Source organism: Mustela lutreola, chromosome 9 (assembly GCF_030435805.1).
Source record: "Mustela lutreola isolate mMusLut2 chromosome 9, mMusLut2.pri, whole genome shotgun sequence".
Classification (NCBI taxonomy): Eukaryota; Metazoa; Chordata; class Mammalia; order Carnivora; family Mustelidae; genus Mustela; species Mustela lutreola.
The window spans coordinates 25,101,600-25,126,231 of NC_081298.1; the positions used below are offsets into that span (position 1 = coordinate 25,101,600).

General features: G+C 47.5%; 1 protein-coding gene across 1 annotated transcript; it reads right to left on the reverse strand.

The window, feature by feature from the left end:
* Nucleotides 1-5,344: 5,344 nt before the first annotated feature.
* BPIFA3 (BPI fold containing family A member 3) lies at nt 5,345-15,263 on the reverse strand. Its single transcript, XM_059133924.1, has 7 exons — nt 14,926-15,263; nt 10,579-10,729; nt 8,622-8,729; nt 7,853-8,002; nt 6,529-6,613; nt 6,043-6,106; nt 5,345-5,535 (listed from the first exon to the last, which is right to left on the reverse strand). The coding sequence occupies exons 1-7, from the start codon at nt 15,044-15,046 to the stop codon at nt 5,501-5,503; spliced, it is 714 nt and encodes a 237-aa protein (XP_058989907.1). The 5' UTR covers nt 15,047-15,263; the 3' UTR covers nt 5,345-5,500.
* Between the last annotated feature and the right edge of the window lie 9,369 nt (nt 15,264-24,632).

Genomic DNA, 24,632 nt, shown 5'->3' on the forward strand with positions numbered 1-24,632 from the left:
TTGAACTTCAGTTTCTTCATCTGCACAAGGGGAGGATGCTATCCACAGTCTGGGCTGTGGCGGGATGAGGTCTGGGGAGCAGGTGTGAATCTTGGTTCATAATCTTGTGTCTATGTTTTTCTTTCTCATGTATCTGTAGCTTAGTTACCATTTCAGATGCCAGTTTGCTGGGATGCAGAAGCTTCCCCGCTTTTCTCTGGGGTTTTAATTCTGTCCCAAGGGCTTCATTGGTATTAAGGCATCTAAAAGGAGGCTGCCCTTTCACTATTTTGGCTGGAAATGGAGAGACTTCCCCATGCTGTCTGGCCCCCTCTTTATTGCCAAGACAGTGTGCTTCCTTCCTGTCCAAAAGGCTCCCTTAGATTTAACATTTACTTCTTACTCCCTGTTTGACACTCAGAATTGTTCTGCTGTTTCTCAATTCCTTTGGGCCTCAGGCAGGACTGTGCGGGTCCACCCCAGCCCATCTCCCTGGACCTACCTAGACCCTCCAGTTAACATTCTCTCCCTGGGGTCTTAACACCTCTCATGGCTCTGGAAGGGGACATGGGCACAGGTGCCCTCCATTCATGAATCCAGCACACCGACTTGGGGTTTCTGATGTCCCTTCTCTCCTGCCAAGATTTGCCTGGGGAGTAGCAAGGGCACCGGACACTTTTCAGAACCCACTAGAACTATGTTCTCTTCAGTGTCTCTTGGACTTGCACACTCCCCCAGTCTGACATGGAGAATGTTCTAGTCTTGGAAGCAGGAAATCTTGCTTCAATTTATATAAATGCTAATTTATGCTCTGAGTTTTGAAATGAAAAAAACCCAGGCTTAAAAAAATAAAAAGATCTAGGAAAATTGGCTCCCCCCACTTTGATGTGTAGTTCTGTGACTCTTAATAAGCATATAGTTTCACATAGCTGCCGTAATAATCAGGATATAGAAGGGCTCCGACACGCCCCACAGACCCCCACGCTGCCCTTTTATTGTCACACTCTCCCCCCACCCACTGGCAATCACTGATTTGTTCTCTGTCACTACCTGTTCCTTGAAGACCCAGGCCTTGGAAACCCATAAACCTTCTCCTCACTTCTGCCAGACTGGGCTTTCCTCAGAACTGCCTCTCCCACTGCCCTGAGGAGGGCAAGGGGTGTGGAGAATCCGGAGACGTGAAAGGTCATGCTGCTAACATTTCAGGACAATGTTTTCCACCTTGGTGACGTCGGTGCCTTCCCAAAGTGTTTCTCAGAAACTGGAGGTGGTGCCTTTTGCTTCTTACATCTCGGTGGGGTGCTGGGTCTGGGTTCTGTTGCCTAGGAGCAAGATCAGACTGAGGGGGATCTTCAGGAGGCCTTGGAAACCTCAGTGGTGGGGTGCCTGGGTGGCTCAGTTGGTTAGGTGCCTGCCTTCGGCTCAGGTCATGGTCCCAGGGTCCTGAGATTGAGCCCCACATTGGCTGAGGCAGGGGGGCTGGGGTGTCCCTGCTCAGCAGGAGCCTTCTCCCACTCCCCCCGCTTGTGTTCTTCCTTAAACACACAAATAAATAAATAAAAATCTTTAAAAAAAAAAAAAAAAAAGGAAACCCCAGTGGTTTTGTTGAGGGGCAGAGGCAAAAAGGGTTCACGGGGAGCTGGGTGCCCCAACTTTGATGAGAAAATATACTTTCTTTTAAATAATAAAAAACTAATAAAGAATTCAGGTAGAATTTGATGATTCATCAGTTGCCCACAACGTCCAGTGCTCATTCCATCACTTGCCCCCCGTTACTGCCCATAATCCGATTACCCCTTCCCCACCCGCCTCCCCTCCAGCAGCCCCCACTTTGTTTCCTAGAGTTTGGCATCTCTTATCATTTGTCTCCCTCTCTGTTTTCATCTTACTATATTTTTCCTTCCCTTCCCCTGTGTTCATCTGTTTTGTTTCTTACATTCCACATATGAGTGAAATCATGTGGTATTTGTCTTTCTCTGACTTACTTAATTCACTTAGCCTAGGACCCTCTAGCTCCATTCATGCCATTGCAATGGGCAAGACAGAAAAAATATATATGTATTTTTTTAAAATAAAGATTTTATTTATTTATTTTTCATAAATAAAAATTTTTCATAAAGGAAAAGAAAAATAAATAATTTTTTCATAACAAAAAAAAGAGAGCACAAGCAGAGGGAGCAGCAGGCAGAGAGAGAAGCCTGCTCCTCACTGAGCAGGGAGCCCAATGCAGGACTCGATTCCAGGACCCCGGGATCACGACCAGAGCTGAAGGCAGATGATTAACCAACTGAGCCACCCAGGCATCCCAAGAAAATGTGTTTTCTTAAGGAGAATTTGCTTAAGTCCCATTTACTACTGAGATGGATTTTCTACCTACATTTGTAGCTAATGATAGTAATAGTTTTTAAAAATGAGACCCTAGAGCCCTGTACCATTTCTCTACCACGCAGAACAACCCGGGGGCGGGGGGTGCTGAGGCTCAGAGAGGACAGTGACTGTCCCCGGGTCAGACCAACTAGAAAGAGGTGAAGTCAGACTGTCACCCTGGGCTGTCTAACTTCAGTGCTCCTAACTTTGTGAGTTTGTGGCACGTAATCGTCAGAAAGTTCCTGCTCATGTTCTCTGGAGCCTTCCCACCTCTGAGCCGTCAGACTGCCCTGAGTCCCACTCCTGGCTTGGATGAGGCCTCTGGGCAAGGTGCTTTTCCTTCTTGCAGCCTTGATTGCCTCCCCTACAATGTGGGGCTGATGGCACCCACCCCCAGGGCTGTGGAGAGGGCTAAGCAGGGGAAACAAAGGCAGCTTGCAGCCCAGTGCCTGGCGCAGAGTCAGTACTCCTTAACAGAAGGGCACAGAAGTTACAAGGCACAGACAGGTGGGGCCTGGAGCCAGCATTTGGGCACTTGGGGCTGAATTTCTCCTTAAATCCCTCATTATGGGATTATACCCCAGCCCCGGTATCATAATAAAAGCCCATTGTGCCACAAGCTTTGCTGGGAGAAAACATGATGAGTCTATGGCTCTATGACCCTCAAAACAAAAATAGAATCTGAGAAACCCAGGGAGGCCCCTTGAGGAAGGAGGCCCCTGAATCTCCCCTGGAAGGGTCAGGAGGAAGGCAGACAAAAGCTGCCTTCAGCAAGGGGCCAGGCAACCTCGCTGGACAATGGGGCCCAGCCCTCCTATGTTTGATCTTAGAATCATGACCTGGAAATCCTCCCCCCATCAAACTCAAGGGGAATCCTCTGTATGAGAACTTGGGCGTTTAGGGTTGCAAATCCCCAATGAAGCATTTTGGATTAGGCAGTCTGAATTGAAAGAAGGAGACAGGAGGCTTTCTCACCCCATTCTCATCTCTGAGCTGTTGACACTTCCTTGTTTGCACTTGTCCAGCCAATGGCCTCAGTCATCATTACCCCTCAGTGTGTGTGTGTGGGGAGGCTGCTAGGAGGAAGAGTGGGAGGTCTGCAGGGTGAATCCATGAGGCCAAGCCTGGGCTCTAGAGTCTGGCTGCCTGAGCACAGTCAGCTTGATTGTTTCCTCGCTGTGTGATCTTGGGCTAGGGGCTTTCTCTCTCTCAGCCTTGGGGTCCTCCTGCATGAATTTGCTGTGAGGATGTGATGAGACACTGAATAGAATCTCTGAGCACCAGGCTTGGCACATGCCAACTGCTTAATATGTGTGTGCTGCTATGATTAATATGTGTGTGTTATTTCCCCTTGATTTCTCAGAATGCTTTGCCTCCCCTTGGGAGGAGGGCGAGAATCAATATTTAAGAACTGAGTAGTCCTTAATCAAATAATTAACAATGATTTAAATGAGTTTTCATAAGCATTTCCCATGGACCTAGCGTGTGCTAAAAATATTGCAAATGTTTTTTCATATGCTCCTATAAACATCACATAGTAAATATATTTTTTAAAGATTTTATTTATTTGTCAAGAGAGAGAGCACAAGCAAGGGAAACGGCAGAGGGAGAGGAAGAGGCAGGAAGCCAGATGTGGGGCTCCATCCCAGGACCCTGGGATCATGACCTGAGCTGAAGGCAGACTCTTAACCAACTGAGCCACTCAGGCGTCCCATGATAAATATTTTTTATTTCAGAAATGTGTTAAAGTCTAATATATCTAAGAAAAATGCACATAAGTGAATAGCTCAGTGAATTTTCTTTCTTTTCTTTTTTTAAAAGATTTTATTTATTTTATTTTATTTGACAGAGATCACAAGCAGTCAAAGAGGCAGGCAGGGGGCTCAATGAGTAGAGAGCCTGATGTGGGGCTCAATCCCAGGACCCTGAGACCAGGACCCTCGAGCCAAAGGCAGAGGCTTAACCCACCTGAGCCACCCAGGCGCCTTGCTCAGTAAATTTTCAAAAACTAAACACCATCCTCACACCCAGCATCCAGATCAAGAAACAGAAGCAAGCCTCCAGCCCTTCCCAGTCACTAACACCCTCCTCAAGGCTGCCCATGGCCCTCATCTCTGACAGCATGGGTTCCTTTTGCTGTTTTTGAGCTTCATATAAATGGGAGATGCAGTGTGTGCTCTCCCGTGCCGGGCTTTGTTTCGAGCGTCGTGAAAATGAGCCCTGATGGGCATTCATGGTGTTGGTTCAGGGACTGTGAGGACCACTGCTGCCGTGAGCAGTCTTACCCATGTCTTGTGGTGGCCTCAGTCCTGTGTTTCTGTGCGGCGCCTGCAGGGAGTGGCTGCAGGGCCACAGGCCAGGCCTATGGGTTGCTTTTGTAGCCATGCCACCGGGATTCGGAAAGCAATGGTGCACCTTACCTCCCACCAGTGGGGTCCAGGCTCTTGTTGCTCCACATCCTGGAAGATCTCTATCCCCGCTATGTGGGTGAGGGAGACCTGAAGGGAAGTTGCCTTGTCCCCAGCACAGCCAGTGAGTCCTCAAACCAGAATCACCCACCTTCACAGGCACTTGCTGCACTCCCACTCTGGGCCAGCCCTGTCCTGGGGGCCAGGGATCAGTGGTCATTCTGAGGCACAGGGTTCATACCCACACAGGACTTCTCATTGGGCTGAACTGAATTTGAACTCAGATCTGTTCAGTGCCAACATTTACACTTTCCACTGTCATCCTTCCCCTACACTCCACTGAAGCCTGGCAAAGCAGTTGGCACATAGTAGGTACTCAACAAATATGGGCTAAAAGGGAATGGGAACTCTCAACAGGGCCCTCCCTGCATTGATGAGCAAACCTAGAGATGGGCTTCTCACTGCCAGTTACAGGAAAACACAGTATTTTCTCTGGCGTTTCTAGACTGATGAGCAAACCCAGGCATAGTTAGTATGGATCCTTCATCAAGTCTGACTTCTGGAACACCAAACTCCGGGCCCAGGAAGGGGCACCTCTGTACTCTTTAGAGTTAGCGTTTATTATGGGACAGGACAGGCCGCCACAGGGCCTGCGGTAAAGGTGTTTGGGGGCAGTGGAAGGCCCACTCTGAGGAAGACTTAAAGTCCCAAGGTGTGGAACCTCCTTCCAGGTCAGTGGGCTGGACTCATAGTTGGTTGAATTTGTGAGCAGCAGCCTGTTCTGTAAGGAGAAGAGGCAGCATCAGTCACTAGGGTGACTGTCCGCCCAGGCCCTGCAGGGGACTCTCATCCACCCATGCCAACCTAGGGCCAGTGACTGAGCTACTTGGTTTAACATTCTTTCCAGATGGTAAGTAGTTATGCGCTTATTCCCTCACTAGACTGTGAGCTCCGTGAAGGGGGGAACAGTGTCTCTCTGCAAATGGAGGGTGGTCTCAGTTTCGGGGTGGGGTACAGTGATCCCTAAAGGACTGAATGGAGATCTTGGGAGGAGCTGCAGTTTCTGGTAATCTGGAGATTTGGATGACTGGCGGGGCACAGCTGGTAGGCATGCCCTCTGCTGTCCTAGCTCTCTCGGGGGACAGGAACAGTCATCATCATATGGTCCCCTCTAAGTGTGCTCAAAGCACAGGAAGACACCCCTCCACAGGCCTCACTGGGAGCTGCACTAGGACACCTCCTCCCTTTACCAATCCTGAGTCCTCCCTGGACGGACATGGACACTCACCCATGAGGCTCTTCAACAGTTTCACGTCCAGCTGTCTGAGGATTTCACTGATCAGAGGACACACCTGGGCCACCAACACAGAGAGAGGGGTCAGGCCAGGACTTAGGAAAAGAAAGCTAGAGAGCCTGCGGCTGGAAGCTTAGGCCTCATTGGATTTCCAGAGGGAGTCATAGCAAGAGCAGCTCCCTTGTATTGAGCACCGGCGGGATGCCGTGCACAGCACTTCCGCTGCCCTAATCCTTGTGACGACTCTATGACAGGAACTTCAGGGACTCCCATGCTACAGATGGGCAAATTGAGGTGCGGGGAGGCTGAGTCCCTTGCCAAGGACACCCAAGCCAGTAGATAACAAACTGAAATTTTTAATGGAAAATTTTCAGGTCCTAAAGCCCAAGATTGGAAACTCTTTTTCTGAATTGCCAGTATGTATGTCCTGACCCGCAGACGCAAAGATACCCCAGGGGACAATATTTTTCTCAAACTTACCTGACTTTCCACCAGGTGTGGGATAACTTTTGCCAAGTTCTCCCTGAAGTTGCGGAGAAAATGTTTCATCTTTGGTGAGATATCTCTAGAAAGAAGGTAGATACACAGAACAGATAAATCCGTGCTTTACCAATGCCAGGCGCTAGGCAGTGAGTACACCTTACACAGTCATCCTAAGACAGCCCTATACTAGAGGCATTGCTGTCAGTAGTTGAAGGGGCAACTCAGAGAGGTGATGTGATTTGCTTAAGGTCACACAGCCAGTAAGTGCGGATTAAATTAGAACCAGGTCAGTAGAGCTCCAGAGTTCAGACCTTCCTCTGCACTGTCCTAGCCTTGAATGCGTGGCATGATTTAGGCATTTAGTGAATGTCTGATGAGTAAGTAAATGGACACCCACTGAAGACCTAGTTGCTTTCAGCATTCTGGAATTGCAGGGAGAAATCACACCCAAATCTTGCCCTCAGGAGTCTCACAGTCTGCTGAGTTGATAGACTTAGTCAGCCAGTATATAAACCTATTATACTCTATTAATTAATATGCCCTACAAATAGTTCTCTTTTTTTTTCTATCTTATTCACAACTGTATTTCTAGCATCAGGCATGCCATGTCTGGCTCATAGTAGGTTCTCAATCAGTAGTTGTTGAATGAATGAGTGATGAAGAAGAGTTCTAGAGAAGAAGGGAAGGGCATTCCAACCAAAAGAATCAGCATGTGCAAAGGCACGGTGGTATGAAAATCCATGGTGTGTTGATAGAGGGTTAGGCCCTTTAGCAACACAAGAGGGCAAAGGGCTATAGGATGGGGCAGCTGAGAGGACAAGTGGGGTCCTGACTGACATCCAGGAGTTTGCTCTTCATTCAGAGGGCTTTGGAGAACCACTGGAGAGTTTGGAGGAGGAGCTAGGAGACATGACCCCGTTTCTGTGCTAGAAAGTTAATTCTGCCCAGTGGAAGAATGGAGTGAAGGAGGTGATTTCTGAGTCTGGGAAACCCAGCTTGGCTCCTGCAGTAGTCCACAGAGTGGTCTAGGAGCTGGGGTAGTAGCTGTGGGGATGGAGAGAGAGGAGACAAGCGGGGGCTGCCAGTAGGTCATTGATGGGAGCCAGTGAAGGTGGGCAGCTGGGCATGAGGAGGACAAAGAATTTGGCTCCTGGGAGGTTGGCTGGGCCATCACTGGGATGCTGACTCAGGAAGAGAAGTAGGTCCTGGGGAAAGGGTGAGACCTGTGTTGGGCTCATCCAGGAGGTGGTAGAGCCGCATGGCCACAGCTAAGGCTAGGCAGGAAGGGGCCCAGCCCAGTGGAGGGCAGCTGGGATCTTACTCTGTTAGGACTGTCGTGTGGATGCTGCTCGGCTCTACAGAGCAATTGCCTATCACCAGATGCCTCCGGCCGAACTCGTCTTTCTCCAGCCAGAACTCCACAACCAGGTTCATGCTTGCATGTGTCTTTATAATCTTGTTATTGAAGGACCTGGGGACGAGAGAGAGGAGGAGGAGGGAAAGGGCAGGAAACAGAGAGGAGGTGGTGGAAACAGCCCACACAAAGGGAAGAGTGACTCTTTCAATAAACCAGCCCGGCCTGTTGACTCCCGCAACCAGTGACCAAGGAGAAAATGCTGTTAGGCAGAGTGACTTCTGAAAATCCTTTAGACAGACCAGCTAAGGGGCCTTTCGATATTCAGAAGTAGAGTTTATCTTATTTAAAAAGTCTGTACCGTTTAGCTGTCATCTCCCGTTTTCTTGGGGGCAGCTGATGGTAAAGGATAGTCTGAGCAGATGGAGGGAAGGTGATGATATAATTTAAGTGTTTCTCTCTTTTTAAAAAAATCAATGTAATGAACTCACATAGGCTTAAATGAGCAAATGACCAGGGATTGCCACCCACATTTCAGCTGAAGAAACTGGGGCTCGGAGATGTAAAGTGACCTGCCCAGGGTCACATAGTGAGTGAGTTCAGAAACAGAATTTGAACCAGGTGGGAGTCATAAAGATCTAGGTTCCCCAGGTTGCCAAATTCCACATCCCCCCAACTCCCAGATTCCCACTGAGGAGGAACAGCACCCCACCGACCCTGCTGCTGTATGACTCACAGTCTCAAGTCAATGTCAAATTCAAGTAAGATGTTTGCTGAGAACCACTCCTTATGGAAAGATATCCGGATCCCACTGTAGTCTAGCTGAATGTTGGTGATGTTGGCACTAGAGAAGGAAAGAGCAGAGGCCCTTTGAGTGGGAGGGAGCTCAGACATCAGGTTCTCAGGCTGACAAGAAAGGCTGGCATGCTGTTTATGAAAAGGGCCTGGTGGGGGGGGTGTTGGAGTCAGATCCTTTTAAAGATGCTCGGAGGGCAAGAGCCACCTGCAGGAGCCTAGGGCTGCACGTTGTCCCAGAGGGCCCTTCACAGCTCCACACCATGAACGTGTGCAACCCACAGCCAGCTGCAGACCCACACGGGGGCTGTTCTCAGACCCAACCACTGCCTCCTAGCACAGGGAACACCACCTGCTCAGGTCCCCCGGCCCAAGCCCTGGGAGCCTTCTTGGCTTTCTCCATCCCTCCCCTTCACATTCAACCCAACAGTGAATCATGCTGGCTCTGCTTACAAAATCTACCCAGAGTCTGGCAACTTCCCACTCCTCCTGTCCCTTTCACCTGGACCAGGCTACCATCGCTTCTCGCCTGGAGATGTTCTAGTTTCTCTCTGGGCTCCTTACCATGAACTTGGTCTCTCTACAAACTATTCTCCATGTGGCAGCCAAGAGGCAGCCTTATTACTTAACACTCTCCCTGGGTTTCTCACTGCTCTTGGAATAAAATCTGAACTCCACACTGTGACCCCTAAGACCTGCAGGGTCTGGCCCTACCTGCCTCCACTGCCGCACCTTCTACGACCCTCTGCCTTGCCCACCAGCCACACAGGACTTCTCATTCTCAGACACACCAGTCTCTTTCCTGCCTCAGCCTTTGCACTTACTGCCCTCCTATGTCCTTCATGTGGTTTGCTCCCTTCCCTTCATTCTTCCTAGGGATTATCTCTTTAGAAAGGTCTTCCTGATCAGCCCCACTCTTACCTTGCTAAAGCTGTCTTCAGAACATTTCCCTGTACCTGAAATTATTTACTTTTGTGACTTAAATAACTAGGATATAAGATCCAAAAAGGCAGTGACCCTATGTCCTGTTCATAGCTGTATTCCAAGGACCCAGCCCAGGTCCTGGTACCCAGCAGGTGTACAATGAATGCTTGTAACAACTATTATTAACAGAATGGAAGGTGGGAAGTGTTGTGGCTGCAGACATCCAGGGAAACCCTGCCAGCAAGTATGAGGGCTCATTAGAAGGGCAGGACTGAGGGGCGGAATGAGAGAGAAGGGAGCTTAAGGGCACAGCAGGCAGGAAACGGGTTGCTGCAGTGGAGGGGCTAGGGGCCTGGGAGGCTGAGGAGGCCCTGCCCTCCAGAGGAAGGAGTGGAAGTATGGTCGAGCAGCCGGTCCTGCTCTGTTGGGCTAATTGGAGTGCCCAAGGTCTACACATCTACTGTGTGCGACAGAGAAAGCTCCTAAGGCCCTGATCCAGGGACAGTTATTTCACCCTTTTTACTGATGAGGGCTTAAGGCTGAAGCTCAGAGACCTCAAACACCTTATCTAGAGTCACACAGCTATCAAGCCACAGAGTGGGATTCCAATGTCAGACTCTAGTCCTGGGTTCCTTTGGCACCCCAGACGTTGATCCAGGCTGTGCTCTGGGCACCCATGTTGTAGATAAGGCTTGAGTGCTCAGGCCATTTCCCCAAGGTTGGTGGCAGACCCAGGATTTAAGTGCAGGAACTTTTCTTCCTGGCTTTGCTTTGATCACCCTGTTATGCTTCCTCCCCAAATGACCTCTCATATTGGGCCCCCCACTCGGTCTTGCATCGGGCCGTTCATCCCCTTCTTCCAGTCTTCCTGCTTTCCCCTTTCACAGCCGTGTGCCCCCACGTCCTGAGCTCTGCTCTCTGACCCAGAGCTTTATAGAGAGTCCTAGGGCCAGAAATGGGGTTCAGGGACTCACCTGCTTTCTTGCTGTTTCTGGAGGTTCATACCATTTATTAGCCGGCCCACCATCCCTGGGGCCATCTGCCCTGAGGCATTCAGACTGTCCATGAGGCGGAGGTTCTGGATTCGACCCTCTGCGTTGTGCTTCATGAGGCCCTGGGCAATAACTGGAAATGGACAAGGGACCAGTGACATTGCACAGTGTTGTGGACAAGGTAGGGGGTTTGGAGTCAAGAAGCCTAGGTTGTGTGTGGGCTGCTGCATCTGCTTCTTGCTGAGTGATGGGTGCTTGTCACTCCTCAACTCCACCCTCTACACGGAAACCCACATGTCTCATCTGGAAAGTGGTGCTTTTCAGGGCTGAGGCCAACAACAGCGGCTCACAGGAAATGTAACGGTGGGAAGCCTGCCCAGTGCGATCTCTGAATCCGGGCCATAGAACCTAGTGTACAGCATGTATATCACAGTAAATGTTGCTTGGAGAGAACAACTAGGAAGAGAATGAATGTAATTTCTCCCACACTGTGCCCGGAATCAGCAGCAGGACTAAGCAGAGGTCCCAGCAGAGAACGAACTCCGAAAAGGAAGGGATTTTCAAGTACCAGGTGCACTGAAATCCTGCCTGTCTTGATGCTAGGTTGGGGTCCAGTTCTGGCGAACCTCTAAGCATACCACAGGACACATGTATTTCACTGACTTCCCCCTCCCTGGAATCAGAACCCACACTGCAGAGCAGCAGAAACCATGGTTGTCCCTCATTATCCCTTGTTTCTGTTGCCTGCAAAGAAGAAAGTATGTTTGGAGTCCTAGATCTGGGTTGAAATGCTGCCACCTTCCTGGGTCTTGATTTCCTCAACTGTATAATGGGAGCAGTAATAATGCATATCTCACAAAATTCTTTTAAGTTGAGATAAGTTGTCCAAACAGAATTGGATAAATATCATTTATCCAAAAAAAGAATATTATTGAACATCTATTGGGTATCAGGCCTTGTGGTGCATACCAAAGACGCAGAACAGTTTCCTGTCTAGTAAGAGAGATATACATTGACTAGTTTCAAAGATAGAGTGATACTATAGGTATGCCTAGAACTCTTGGTAGTTCTTGGCTAATGATAATAGCAACACTTGGAAAATTGTGAGCCGTGGACTGGTAGTTGCCAGCCCAATATCCATCCATCTGTCCGTCTGTCTAATATCCATCCATCTACCCATCCATCCACCTCCTGTCCATCTTCCATCTGTTCAAATATCCACCCATCTATTCTTCTGTCTATCCATACTCCCATTCATCCATCCTGTCATTCCCATCTGAACCCTGTTTTGGTTCAGGCACTCTGTCCAGTTCTTTGTCCAGATGAGGCCTTTGATTATCTGAGCCGTCTTTGCCCAGTAACTCTTTCAGGTTTAAAGTGGGCATGTAACCCAAGTTGGCCTTATCAGACTAAACAGACGATCCTATGTTTCACATTTGAGGGGAAGTTTCTTTCTCTGTCTCCTACTGAAAGGGAGCAAGGCAGTGTGTCGCTCTGATGGTCACTGGCCACCATTTTCCTACCCTGCTGGGAACTAGCAGCCTAAGGATGACAGTATGATGATAGCAGAGATTTAAAAAAAAAAAAAAATGAGTAAAACCCAGCTCTGGGTGGCACCTTTGAGTCAGACCCGGAGTTTGTCCTACCTGTGAATTTTGGTTATGTGAAATAACGTTTTTGGTTTTTTTTTCAGCCATATTGAATTGGGTTTTCTGTTCTGTGCAGCTAAGTACCCTAACTGATAGGGGACATGGTTATAGTGATAAATATATTCACAGTTGAAAAAGCATTTGGCCCATGCTTTTCTTCATTTAAATCTCCAGGGTGGCCCCATGAAATAGCATTCTAACTATACCCATTGCAACCATGAGGCTGCCTGGACCCCCAAATACACGTGAATGTATTTCATAACCTAAATGGAATGGATACCTTTGTGGCAAACCATAAAATGCCAAGTTGTGATGAGGGAAATGGGAAGCAGTGATAATGTAAAAGATTTAAGAAATAGAAATAGTTAATTGAAGATTCCATTCCCCCAAAGTGTTTGATGTTTATGGTTTTGGGGAAGAGTTTTACCAAACTTTATATAAAGAGGTAATTGTGAAAAAGATAAAAAAAAAGAAAAAGGGGCCAGATTCATTTTATGAGGCCAGTGTAACTTGCCCAGCTTCCAGATCAGTATTAGGGAAAAAAGGTCCACATTGATTTCATGTATGAAAAATTGGCTAAATTCCTATAAGATTCTTAGCTAACAAATTGAGTGGCCAATAGTACATTATAAAAATACAAATAATACATTATATGTTAAAAAAACTCTAAAAATACATTACATTATAAAATATATTTTAGTATGTTACATTATAAGTACATTCTAGTACATTAGAAAAACAGTACAGTATAAATATATCATTCTAATAAATTATAAAGTATCAAACTTATTCCAGAAATGCTGGGATGGGTTCAACAGACAAAAATCTATTCATACAATTTATCACATTAACAATTTAGAAGAAAAAATGGAGTAATTTTTAGAGATAGGAAAACATTTGTTAAAAGCCAGTATTGATTTATGATTAAGAAAAATTCATAAAAAAAGAAAAATTCAGAAAACCAGAAATATAGGGATTTCTTTAACATGATAAAAAAGATTTCAAAAACCTCCGGAAAATGTTGTGCTTAGTGGAGTATTCTACATCTACAACTCTGTGACAGTTTGGGAGAAATGTTAGCACTGGTTAGACCTGAAGAAGGACCAGCGTCAAGAAAAAATTAATGCCGGGGCGCCTGGGTGGCTCAGTGGGTTAAAGCCTCTGCCTTCAGTTCAGGTCATGGTCTCAGGGTCCTGGGATCAAGCCCCGCATTGGGCTCTCTGCTCAGCAGGGAGCCTGCTTCCTCCTCTCTCCCTGCCTGCCTCTCTGACTACTTGTGCTCCCTGTCTATCAAATAAATAAATAAATTTAAAAAAAAAGAATAAATTAGTGCTCAAATCAGAGAGGATAGAAACAAATCCCTGGGGAAGCAAAGAGAAACATGGACAAGAGATGAGGACAGGGAATTTGAAGAAGTCAAATGGCTAATGAAACTGGGATGAGGGGCTCGAACTTCCCACAGATCAGAGGAAGTCAAGCTGAGACAATTCCATAGCACTCACATGCACTTCAGACTGGCAGACGGGAGAAAGACCGTGTTACGTATGGAATTGTGTAGCTCCTCCTGCCCCCAAATGAACATATTGAGGTTTTAGCGTCCAGTAGGACTGCATTTGGAGACTTTACCTCCTTGAAGGAGGTAAAGAAGCTTAAGCTCTGGTCTTAGGGTTGGGGCCCTAATCTGATAAGACTGGTGTCCTTCTAAGAAAAGAGAGACAGCAGAGTGCACTCTCCGTGCACATGCGGAAGGAAGGTCCATGTGAGGACACAGGGAGAGGGCAGAGACCCGCAAGCCAGAAGGAAGAGAGAAGAGGGGTTTCATCAGAAGCCAACCCTGTGGGCGCCTTCATTTTGAACTGCCAGCCCCCAGAATTTTGAGAAAAGAAATGTCTGTTGTTTGAGCCCCCCAGCCTGTGGTATCTTGCTGTGGCCACTGGAGTAGACTGAGGCAGATGAATCCTCTCCAGTTCTGGGAAACAGGGCTGGGGAGACGGGTATGCTTGTTAGTCACTGGAGCCCATATAGAGCAGCACAGCCCTTCTAGAAAGCAATTTGACAGTCATTCGTTAAATTGAGTTTGTATCCACCCTAGGGCCTAGCCATGCATTCTACTTCTGGGTCTCTCCCAGAGACATTCTTCTACGGCCCCTAACAGAGACATATGCAAGGATGTTGATCTCAGGGTAGCTTATGTTAGTGGGGAGTTACGAGACGACTCAGCAGTCCATCCCTAGGGAAGTGGCCAAGGAGTGATGAGTCCAGTCTCATGGACTTCTCATTATCAGCATGAAGCAACAGATGTCAACAGCACAGTGTCCAATGAAAACAGTAAAAATCAAGATCTATATGGTGATGCCATCTATGCAAATCAAAACACTGTTATGTTGTATCAGGATGTGATTGTATATAAACACATGTGTTAAACACACCACAGAGCCAAGGAAGAGGAGTGGGAATGAGAATAAGCAGTAAAGGGGAATAAGCCCAAGAGGGCCTTGCCACGATTCACAGTAATGATGACATTCCATGAACTGGCATATGATCAATTCAACCTCAGTTTTCTACACTTGAGGTCTAAGAGAAAAAGGGAGAGAGGGAGTGACTGACCCAAGGTCACCCAGCAGGATGATGCCCTCCCCACCCACCCTGGGATAGTGGGCAGAGCACGGGGTGAGCTTACTTCTTGCCAGAGCTGGTCTGTCCATGTGGGCCTCGGCCAGACCATGCCAAGGCTGCTTGTGCAGTGCTGAGGGCACCGAAAGCAAGCCGAGGAGGACCAGGAGCCTCCAGATTGGACACATCTTGGGTTCTGGGACCTGCAGTTGTCAAGAAGAGTCATATGGTACCCAGGTGGGTGGTTGCGGGGTTGGCTGCCTGAATGAGTGGACTCATGGTTTTCTGTGGGAGAATGACACCAGAGTTAGCCCTGAGCATGCTGTGGGGAGGTGTCGTGATAGGCGCTGGCAGCTGCCTCTGGGCTTTGCTCACATGGTGAGGGCAGCAGGTGGAACCCTGTGGGGGGGGGGCCAGGGATTCAGAGGGAGGCTGTGTTGCTTGGATACGCCCACTAGAGCCCACTGTTGGGTCATCCAGTGAGAGTCCCCTCCCAGATCCTGCTCAGGCTGGGTATTGGGGATCCTACAGTAAATGAACGAGGATATCTAATTTCAGTCTTTCCAGGTGGACTAGGACTTTCTTAAGGTCAAGATCATTCGCAATGCCTACCATGTTGCTTGCCAGGAATTAGTGTTAATGAATGTTTGTTGGGTGACTCAATGACTGAACACATGAATGAGTGAGGACAGTTGATCTCTGAACCGCCTAACAAACTTTAAGTTTCTGTAGGGGAGGGTGTGAGGCGAATTAATCTTCCCGTGTCCAGTACTGCCCATGTTTACTGCACGGTAGTTAGCAGTTAAGTGTGTGTTAAATGATACAAATGAATGAATGAACAGTTGGATGGATGGTTTATGGATAAGGTTTACAGGAGGCGGACAGAGAGCCTTGAAGCCAAAGCATTAGGTTTACTTCACTGCCCTGGAGTTGGGGGTCGGAGAAACTTCAGTTCAAATCCCCCTGTCCTCACCATCTCAGGAAATAGTGCCACAAACTATCCAGTTGCTCTGGCCCCAGCTCTTGGGGTCCTTCTCGACTCTTCTTCCCACTTTGCCCACCACCCATCTGTCAGGCCACCCTGTCAGCACTTCCAGAACCTGACCACATCCAGCAGCCCCTCCTCAGCCCCCCTCACATCGCCCTGGATTACACTGGGCTGCCCCTACCTGGTTTCGTGGCTTTCTCCCTTGCCCACCTACAATCTGTTTTGCACACCACAGCCTGTACAATCATTTTAAAAAAAGATTTATCTATTTTCATTTGAGGTGGGTAAAGGGGCAGAAGGAGAGGGAAGGAAGAGAATCTCCAGTAGAATCTCCACAGAGTCTAACGCAGGGCTCGAGCTCACGACCCTGAGATCGTGACCTGAGCCAAAACCGAGAATCAGATGCTTAACCAACTGAGCTGCCCCAGGGTCCCCTGCATGATCATTTTAAGACGTTAATCAGATCAGGGCCCGCCTCTACTCAAAATTCTCTCAAGTTTCCCACTGCAGCCACACAGGCTTTGGGGGTCCGGGCCCCACAGTTCAGCTGCTAGGAGCTCTGAGACAAAGGCACTCCTCACTCCCTGTGCTCTCCTCCTGGGGCTGTAGGGAATGTGCAGGGTCCTTTGCAGAGCTCACAAGGCCCTGGGGCCATGCTTGGGCACTTCCCATCCAGTTTTGTAAGAGATCAGAACGAAAGCATTCGTTCAGGGTGATGGCTTGCCGGAACTGACGCCCTCGCAGGGTTCACACTCCCCTTGGGGATGTTTGTAGAATATCAGTTACCTCGAAATGTACTTTTCCAGTCTTCCTGGTCTTGTGTAACCAGTTGGGATTTTGTTATTTTTTGTCGAGAAAATTGGAGAAGAGTGGGCACTGTTGGGAGGAACAAACCTGTTGTCCTTGCTCTTTGAAGGTCTGACCTTGGGAGTAGGGCGGGCTGTTAGTCCTGCCCCATCACGGGATGTGACTCTCAGGGCCACCAAATCTACAGAGATGACGGGGTGGAGGGTGTGGACTTTCCAAGCCCAGTACAGGACAGGGAAGTGGGAGGCCACTGCTCAGTGGTGAGCCCTGCAGTTGCTTGTCCTGGTGGTGCCCCTGTTCCTCTGGGGAGGCTGACAGTCTCCAGCCATCCCAGCTGGGAGCATGTGGAGATGACGTGTGGCTGTGAAGGGGAGGTAGAGGTGCTCTGCGAGGGCCCAGCGAGGGAAAACCTGAGCAGTGGGGAGGGGGCTGTCAGAGAAACAACCTCCCTGAGGAGGACATTGAAAGGAAAGGTTAGCTGGTGTGGCGTCTCCCCCGAGCCTGTCGCCCACCCCCATCCTCCATCCCTGGCAGCTACCTCTAAGGCAGTGGGCTGACATTTATTTGGTGGACCTCGTTCACTGTGCGAAGCCGGCTCTGCAGGTGATCTCACTGCACCTTCCTAACGCATGTGAGGGGACAGGGACCGAGAGGAAAGCAGCAGCCTGCGAGCTCCCAGCCTGGAGGGGAGCTGCCCCCTCCAGCAGGCTCTCGGGCCCTTCCCACAGTAGTGAGATGTTGCTTCCTTTGGAAGGTGGAGCTGCTGGGGCCCCCAAACCTCATCTGTTACTATCACCTTTACTGTTTCAAAGAACTTCCTTTCAAACAAACTTCACCTTTTTTTGGGGGGGGGGGCGTTCTGAAAATGTGACAAAAACTTTGGTTTGTCTGTTCAGAAAAACAAAATGCACCTCGTTAAAAAATGTTGCTCGCAGTAGTAGGATTTCCATCCTCCTCCTAAGATGTACCCATCGACGCCAGTTAAAGCCCTGGCTCTCCTGGGTAGCTGACTTTCAAGGAGTTTGACTTGGATAAAAATGTATTTATCTGTCAACCATTACTCCCTGTGGGCCTGTGATGGGCCAGGCATTGTGCTTGGCTCTAGGCAGTAACAGACACCCTGCTCCTCCAGCAACTTCTGGTCTGGTGAGAGAATCAGAAGCATTACACGGCAGAAGCAGTACATGAAACAAGTACAGATCATATCAAAGGGAAAAAGTTGGGTAAGACTGAGAATAGGAGGGAGGCCACTTTGGGCAATGGGGAGGGAAGGTCTCTCAAGAAGGGGACCTTTGAGCTGAGTCCAGGAGGAGATGGAATCTGCACTGCGTATAGATGGCGGAGGGTGTGTCTGGTAGACAGGATGGCAGGGGCAAAGACCCTGAGGTGGGAAAAGGCTCAGCAGATAGGAGGAACAAGGGAAGATGGGTGTGGCTGGGTTGCACCTGTGGGGTTAGATCTTGGAGCCCACATGCCCAGGCTCCTGGTCATAGCTCTGGGGCGGGGGTGTCCAGACAGGGGGTGTCCTGTCCAGGAGGCAGGAGTTTCCCCTGGCCAAACCAAAGGTCAGGCAGGCTTTTGTACATGAGCACCCTCCTATATAGTTGGGCAGAGGTGCCCACCTCCACCAACCCTGCAACCGCACCCCTACCCCACTGCAACTCCCTGGGCGCTAAGGCAGCTCCATGTCCTCAGCCAAAGGGAGAGGTCCTGAAACTCCAGGGGGAAGCAGAATGGATGAAAGCAGAATGGCGCAAGATTCCTGCACCTGATTCAGTGGGGTGGGCTGGTTTCGTTCACTGAGAATCACGCTCCTATGGAATGGAATTCTTTTTTTTTTTTTTTTTAAAGATTTTATTTATTTATTTGACAGAGAGAAATTACAAGTACACCGAGAGGCAGGCAGAGAGAGAGAGAAGGAAGCAGGCTCCCTGCTGAGCAGAGAGCCCAATGCGGGACTCGATCCCAGGACCCTGAGATCATGACCTGAGCTGAAGGCAGTGGCTTAACCCACTGAGCCACCCAGGCGCCCCTGGAATGGAATTCTTTATTCACACAGGCATTCATTTAGTCCATTTTTTGGTAGAAATGTATATTTTAATAATTATAGATGTCTAAAGACTGGAACTTTAACCCAAAGGCAAACTTCCTGGAAAAGGGGGTGAGGGGAGTGGGGTGCCTTCTGAATGGACCATCGGGTTGGACAAAGGATGATGAGGTTCTAGCTCTGGTGTGGCCTGAAGCAGGGAAGGGAACGTGGAAAAGTTGGAGTTTCTGGGTACCCTGCAGTGCTTTCAGGAGGACAAGTGGGGCTTGTAGAAATGCAGATTCCTGGGCCACCCCTGAGGACTTAAGTCTGTCTCTGGAGGTGGGAGCTGGAACTGAGCTTCTGGGTGAGTCTGCTGCACGGGGTGCCTGAGAGCCATGTAGCTGAATTAGGAAGATGATGCCAGACCACATTTGTTGAGAGCTGACTGTGCTCAGAGGGCAGTCTCAGTGCTTTACGTGTAATGGATTCTTTAATCCTCCACACAGCCCTTTGAGGGAGATCATGTTATAATTGGCCTCCCTTTGCAGAGGCACAGAGAAGTTGAATAAAATCCCTGAAGTCACCAGCAGGACAGGTGAGGCTGGGGCAGGAACAAGGCAGCCAGACTCACAGAAGGGAGATCAGCGGAGCCATCACTCGGGTCCCCATCTACCTCCTCCTCCCACACCCCACTCTGTTCCCCAGCACTATCCCACGGCCCCCACTGGCATTGAAAGGAGAGGCAGGAAGAGCAACAGTGGACTTGTGTTGAGCCCCAACTCTGTGCCAGGCTCTGCTCTAAGCATTCGTTGTAGATTAATTTCATTAATCCAATAGCCCTGGAGGGCTGCGTTGTTATTGCTGAACTTCACAGATGCAAATCCTGAGACAGAAAGATGGAGTCACTTGCCCAAGGACACACAGCTGGTAAGCGTGGATCCAGGATTCAAACTCAGGCTATCTGGCTCTGTGGCCTGTGTATCATCTAGATAAATTCACCCACAGCCCTTACCCTTCACCCTGAGCTCTGTGAGCCTGTCTTGTTCAGTGGCCATTTCCTCTCATATTTCAGAGAGGCCACTAAAGACTCATGGGCATGTATGGCAATTAACATAGATTTTCAGTGAGCTGGCGTTGCTCCACCAGGGGGAGTGAAGACTGCAGGTCTCACCATAACCATGAACTCTCTGAACCAGTAGGGGGCGGGAACTGGCCCCTGACAAGCCCAGGGTCCCTCCAAGCGGAGATGTTCTCAGGAGAAAATGAGGGAGGCAGGCCATTCACAATAACCACCTATTCAGAGCCACACTTGCCTTGAATGTCAGCCAGTGGGGAAGAGGAAATGTGCTTGAGTCCTTCTCCTTAAAGTGCACATTAGACTTCAGCATCCATCATAAGAAGCTTGAATAGGAGATGTCAACTGAAAACAAAGCAAGCGGGGCACCTGGGTGGCTCAGTCCTTTGGGCGTCTGACTCTTGATTTCAGATCGGGTCTTGATATAAGGGTCCTGGAATCGAGTGCCTTGTTGGGCTTTGTGCACAGCACGGAGCCTTCTTGAGAGTCTCTCTCCCTCTTCCTCTGCCCCTCACCCTGCTCGTGTGTGGTCTCTCTCTCATAAATAAATCTTTAAAAAAATAAATAAAAACAAAACAAGGAAGTAATTAAGATTAGGATAAAAATTAATAAGATAGAAACTGAAAAACATTAAAAAAACCCAATGAAGTCAGAAGCCAGTTCTTTTAGAAGATTAATACAGTTGATAAAACTCTAGTCAGGTAGATTCAGAAAAAGAGGGAGAAGACACAAATGACCAGTATCAGGAATGAGGGGTGATAGCATTACAGACTTTACAGGTATTATAAGAATAAGAAGGAAATATTATGAATGACTTTATGCCAATTAATTTCTACAACTTAGATAAAAGGAACAAATTTCTTAAAAGACACAAACCACCAAAGCTTCTCCAGAAGAAATAGATAATCTGAAAAGCCCTGTATCTATTAAAGATACTGAATTTGTAGATAAAAACCTCAGTGCACAGAAAACTTTAGACTTAGATTGCTTCATCACCAAACACCATATTATACTCATGCTATCCCAGAAAATTGAAGGGGAGAGAATACTTACCAAGTCCTTCAATGAAGCCAGCCTTACCCTAATACAAAACCCAGATTAGGATCAATACTACAGAGCAATTTATCGTGAACCTAGAGACCAAAATCCTCAACAGCATCTAAGTGACTTCAGTACAGATTTAAATGTATACAAAGGATAATACATCTTGATTAAGTGGGGGGGTTATCTCAAGAAATCAAGTTTAGTTTGCATTTGAAAATCAGTGTAAGACAGCCTATCAAGAAACTTGATATGTGGGCCATGAAGGACATCTCAGATTGCATGGTTTTTTGATGCCCCATGCTTAGATATTCATCTTTACTAGGACTCAGTAGCAAGACAAGGAGCTGTTTCTCAAAATTAAAACGGTTATCTGCAGACCAGGATAGGGCTTTTCTCCAGTGCTCTAGAGATCTGTGCTTTGTTTCTCTTATTAGAGCTTGCCAGGGCATCCATAAACATCCTCATTTGCCACAGGTACTCTGAAAGTATAATGGGTTCTACCTAGGTCATAGAAGGACATAGTGGTAGAGAAACTTGCACTGCTTCCTGGAGAGCCTGTCCACATTCTGATTCCTACTCAAACTGATTCCTTAAGAGTTGCTCAGTAAGTGCATCAGAATAACACTTTTAATTGTGGTACATATTACCTTAAAAATTAAAATGGACCATGAAGCTTTGTGCCTTTTTGTACTTGCAGAGACTTCATCAAAGTGCTGGGGACCTGGGCTTTTATGAGATTGTATCTCACCTTCTTCCTCATATGTATTTTACAAATGCCTTTAAATGCTTGTTAATTCCTGCTCATTGAGTTTAATCAGCATAATGTCAACAATGTATTGGGCATATGTGATGTTCTGTGATGTCACTATGATCAAGATTTTTATAGATTATGTTATGGTAGAAAGCACCAGTAGTGCTGGGAAAAACTACTGTGTCCTGATAGCATTGCCAAGTAAAAGCAAGCTGATTCTGATGATCCCTAAATTTTGAAATAGGGGGGAAATCATTTTCAGGGGTAATAGTGAATTCCTGGTGTCAGGGGTTGGGTTGACTTTAAGGCCAGTGAACAGTCTTGTTACATGGGGATGGGATGAGTATTGTGGGGTTTTTTTCCCCCTAGTGTGTCAGCTTAGGTAGGCTACAATCCTGTTATTTCATCAGATGCTAACCTAGGTGTTGATCTGAAGGGCGTTTTCAGATATAATTAAAGTCCATAATGAGATGACTTAATGTAAGGCAGATTATCCTGGATAACCCAGGTAGGACTAATTTAATTACTTGGGAGGACTTAAAAGCAAGGCTGAGGGGAGAGAGGGAAAAGGCGGTAGAGAGAGACAGAGAAACACAGAGAAGAGGAAGGAAGAGGACAGGGGAGGAGGAAAAAGAAAGAGCAGAAAAAAAAGAAATTTCCTGTGGACAGCTTTGGTGCTTAATTCTCCCTTCCTCACGGCTTGAGCTATGAGTTTCGATTTTGCTTAACCCCCATAATCCTGTAAATCAATTTCTTGTAATCCCTCGCTTTGTCTTTCTCTTGTCTGCATTAATCCTGACTGATACAAGTATCAGCATCCTTTTGTCTCTCAAATTTAAAATGATGGCCTTTGGGGTGGGGGGGATGATGGCCTCTGTCTCTCCAGTTTCCCCCAGTGATGTAGGATTGCTTTGGTTTATTATTGTGTTGTAAGAGAAAGCTCTGGGAGTTTCCACTTGGCTTTTTCTCTCCCGAAAGCTCTCCCTCCATGGATTGGAGAGCCAAATGGGGATCCTGCCAGTTGCTAATTATGTCTCATCCAATTATACATTAAAGAATTGGAAAAATAATCATAGAACGGGTCCATGTAATTATCAGGTCCATTCTAAATCAAACTCATGCCAAAACTCCATTTATCATTTGACAACAATAAGCCCAGTTTGGTGGACCATAAAACTATTTTGGGTTCCTGGAAAACAGCATAAATTCAGAGCCAGTATCTCATAGTCCCAAAAGTTCTGGGTATTTTTCTACAGTGCACCATGATTCTAATAAATGTCAACAGGCCAGTTTGGGAAAGACTTGAAGGAAGACTTGGCATATAGGCTGTGGCAGTGTTGCAGGATCCCTTGGCTCCCCTTCAATCAAGGGGTTCCTGATCCTGAACTGGCTTTTAACTGGAAATTGGATGAAAAGCTCTGATTTTCCATTTGGCAACCCAAGTCAAGTTTTTGGATTCCAAATCTGGAGATTCTCATGATCAATTAACATTTAGTGGGAGGACCATCTATTTCCTTCCTAGGGAAACTGTGATCAGTTAGCAGTTGCCAAATATTCTGATTACCATTTATCCTTGCCTTCCATTACAATAAGCATGCCCTCTCGTTTCTGCCAGTTTTGCTCCACCACTTGCTCTGTTACTGGTATATCTCATCCTCCCCCGTCAAAATTACGGAGTCCTTCTCAATGGCAGCATTTCCCAGGTAATAAAAAACAGCTTTTCAAGGATGTGGATACTCTCCTACTGTATTTTTCAACTTTTTAGTTGATTTAGTTGAAGAAATTGTTGTTTGGACCCCCTCAGGAAATGTAACGGTTGGGGCACATGTGTTTACAAACGATAAATCCTTACCAACAGTCCAATCTCCCCAAGCCTTTGGATTCCTTACTTGTATTGAACTTGGAAAGTTCTCAGTCTCATTGAATGAAGGCCATTTTGAGTTTATTTTCTAGTAACCAACACAATAAGCTATCAAAGTCATTTTCAGCTGTGTGATCTAATATTAAGTCCAGAATCTTTGACGAAGGTTTAAGGACATATTTAGACAGAGCACTTCCATCCGTTAAACAATAACCTTGTTGTTTAACCCTTAATCTGTCCTTGTCCCCTTTTCCCAAGGGCTTAATTAAAAATAAGTCCCAGAAACCAGTCCCAGGTAACAAAGCCCAAATACAAGGGTGGGTCAGGCCAGATGGAGATATCTCTCCGATCGGTAGGGGGGCATATACCGTCTCCCTAGTTACCAAGGAGTGTGGGCCCCGCCCCTTGGGGGCACCTTTTGGGCGCCAATTCTGATCAAGGTGATAGGCTAACTCAAATATCTACTAGGGTAAATTGTAATTCAATTGGTCACTTATGTGTAACCTAACATGACTGTGCAGCTTTCTCCGTGTGTTACAATTTTATTGGCCACCTGTGCGTGGCCAGGCCCAACCACATGGCCTTTGCCCTTAAAAGCTAGTCTGTGGAGCAGAGAGGTCGCCCTCTCTGTGTTTTGATTCTTTTTTTTTTTTTTTTTTTTTAAAGATTATTTATTTATTTATTTATTTATTTGACAGAGATCACAATTAGGCCAAGAGGCCGGCAGAGAAAGAGGAAGGGAAGCAGGCTCCCAGCTGAGCAGAGAACCCGATGTGGGGCTTGATCCCAGGACTCTGGGATCATGACCTGAGCGGAAGGCAGAGGCTTTAACCCACTGAGCCACCCAGGCACCCTCAGTTTGATTCTTGATGCTTGGCGCAAAATAAAGCTTTGCTTGACCTTCGCTTTGTATCAGTCTCGCTCCTTTAATCACGGACCCATAATTGGGGGACCTAACAGAAGGTACCCATCAATTAAAAAGCAACCCAGTTCATAGTCTATCATCTTTGGTCTAACATATTTAGAATCAGTTGCTGATGTGGAGAATGATGTGGTTTTGGAATATAAGTGAGGTTTGTTGGAGAAGAGGTGTGTTGCTTAGGGCTGAGAAAGAATTCTTGAGACATCTTTGGTGCAGAATGGTGGTTTTATTCAAGCATGGGGCAGGACCGGTGGGCAGAAAGAGCTGCAGCGCGGGGTTGTGTGGAGTGGTGATTAC

Bases quoted from the DNA above. Each gene is read 5' to 3' on its own strand.
- BPIFA3 (XM_059133924.1), bottom strand. From the start codon at position 15,046: ATGTGTCCAATCTGGAGGCTCCTGGTCCTCCTCGGCTTGCTTTCGGTG. The intron at 10,730-14,925 runs GTAAGCTCACCC...GTCCATTTCCAG, and splicing joins CAGACCAGCTCTGGCAAGAA to TTATTGCCCAGGGCCTCATG. The intron at 5,536-6,042 runs GTGAGTGTCCAT...TTCTCCTTACAG, and splicing joins ACTGTTGAAGAGCCTCATGG to AACAGGCTGCTGCTCACAAA.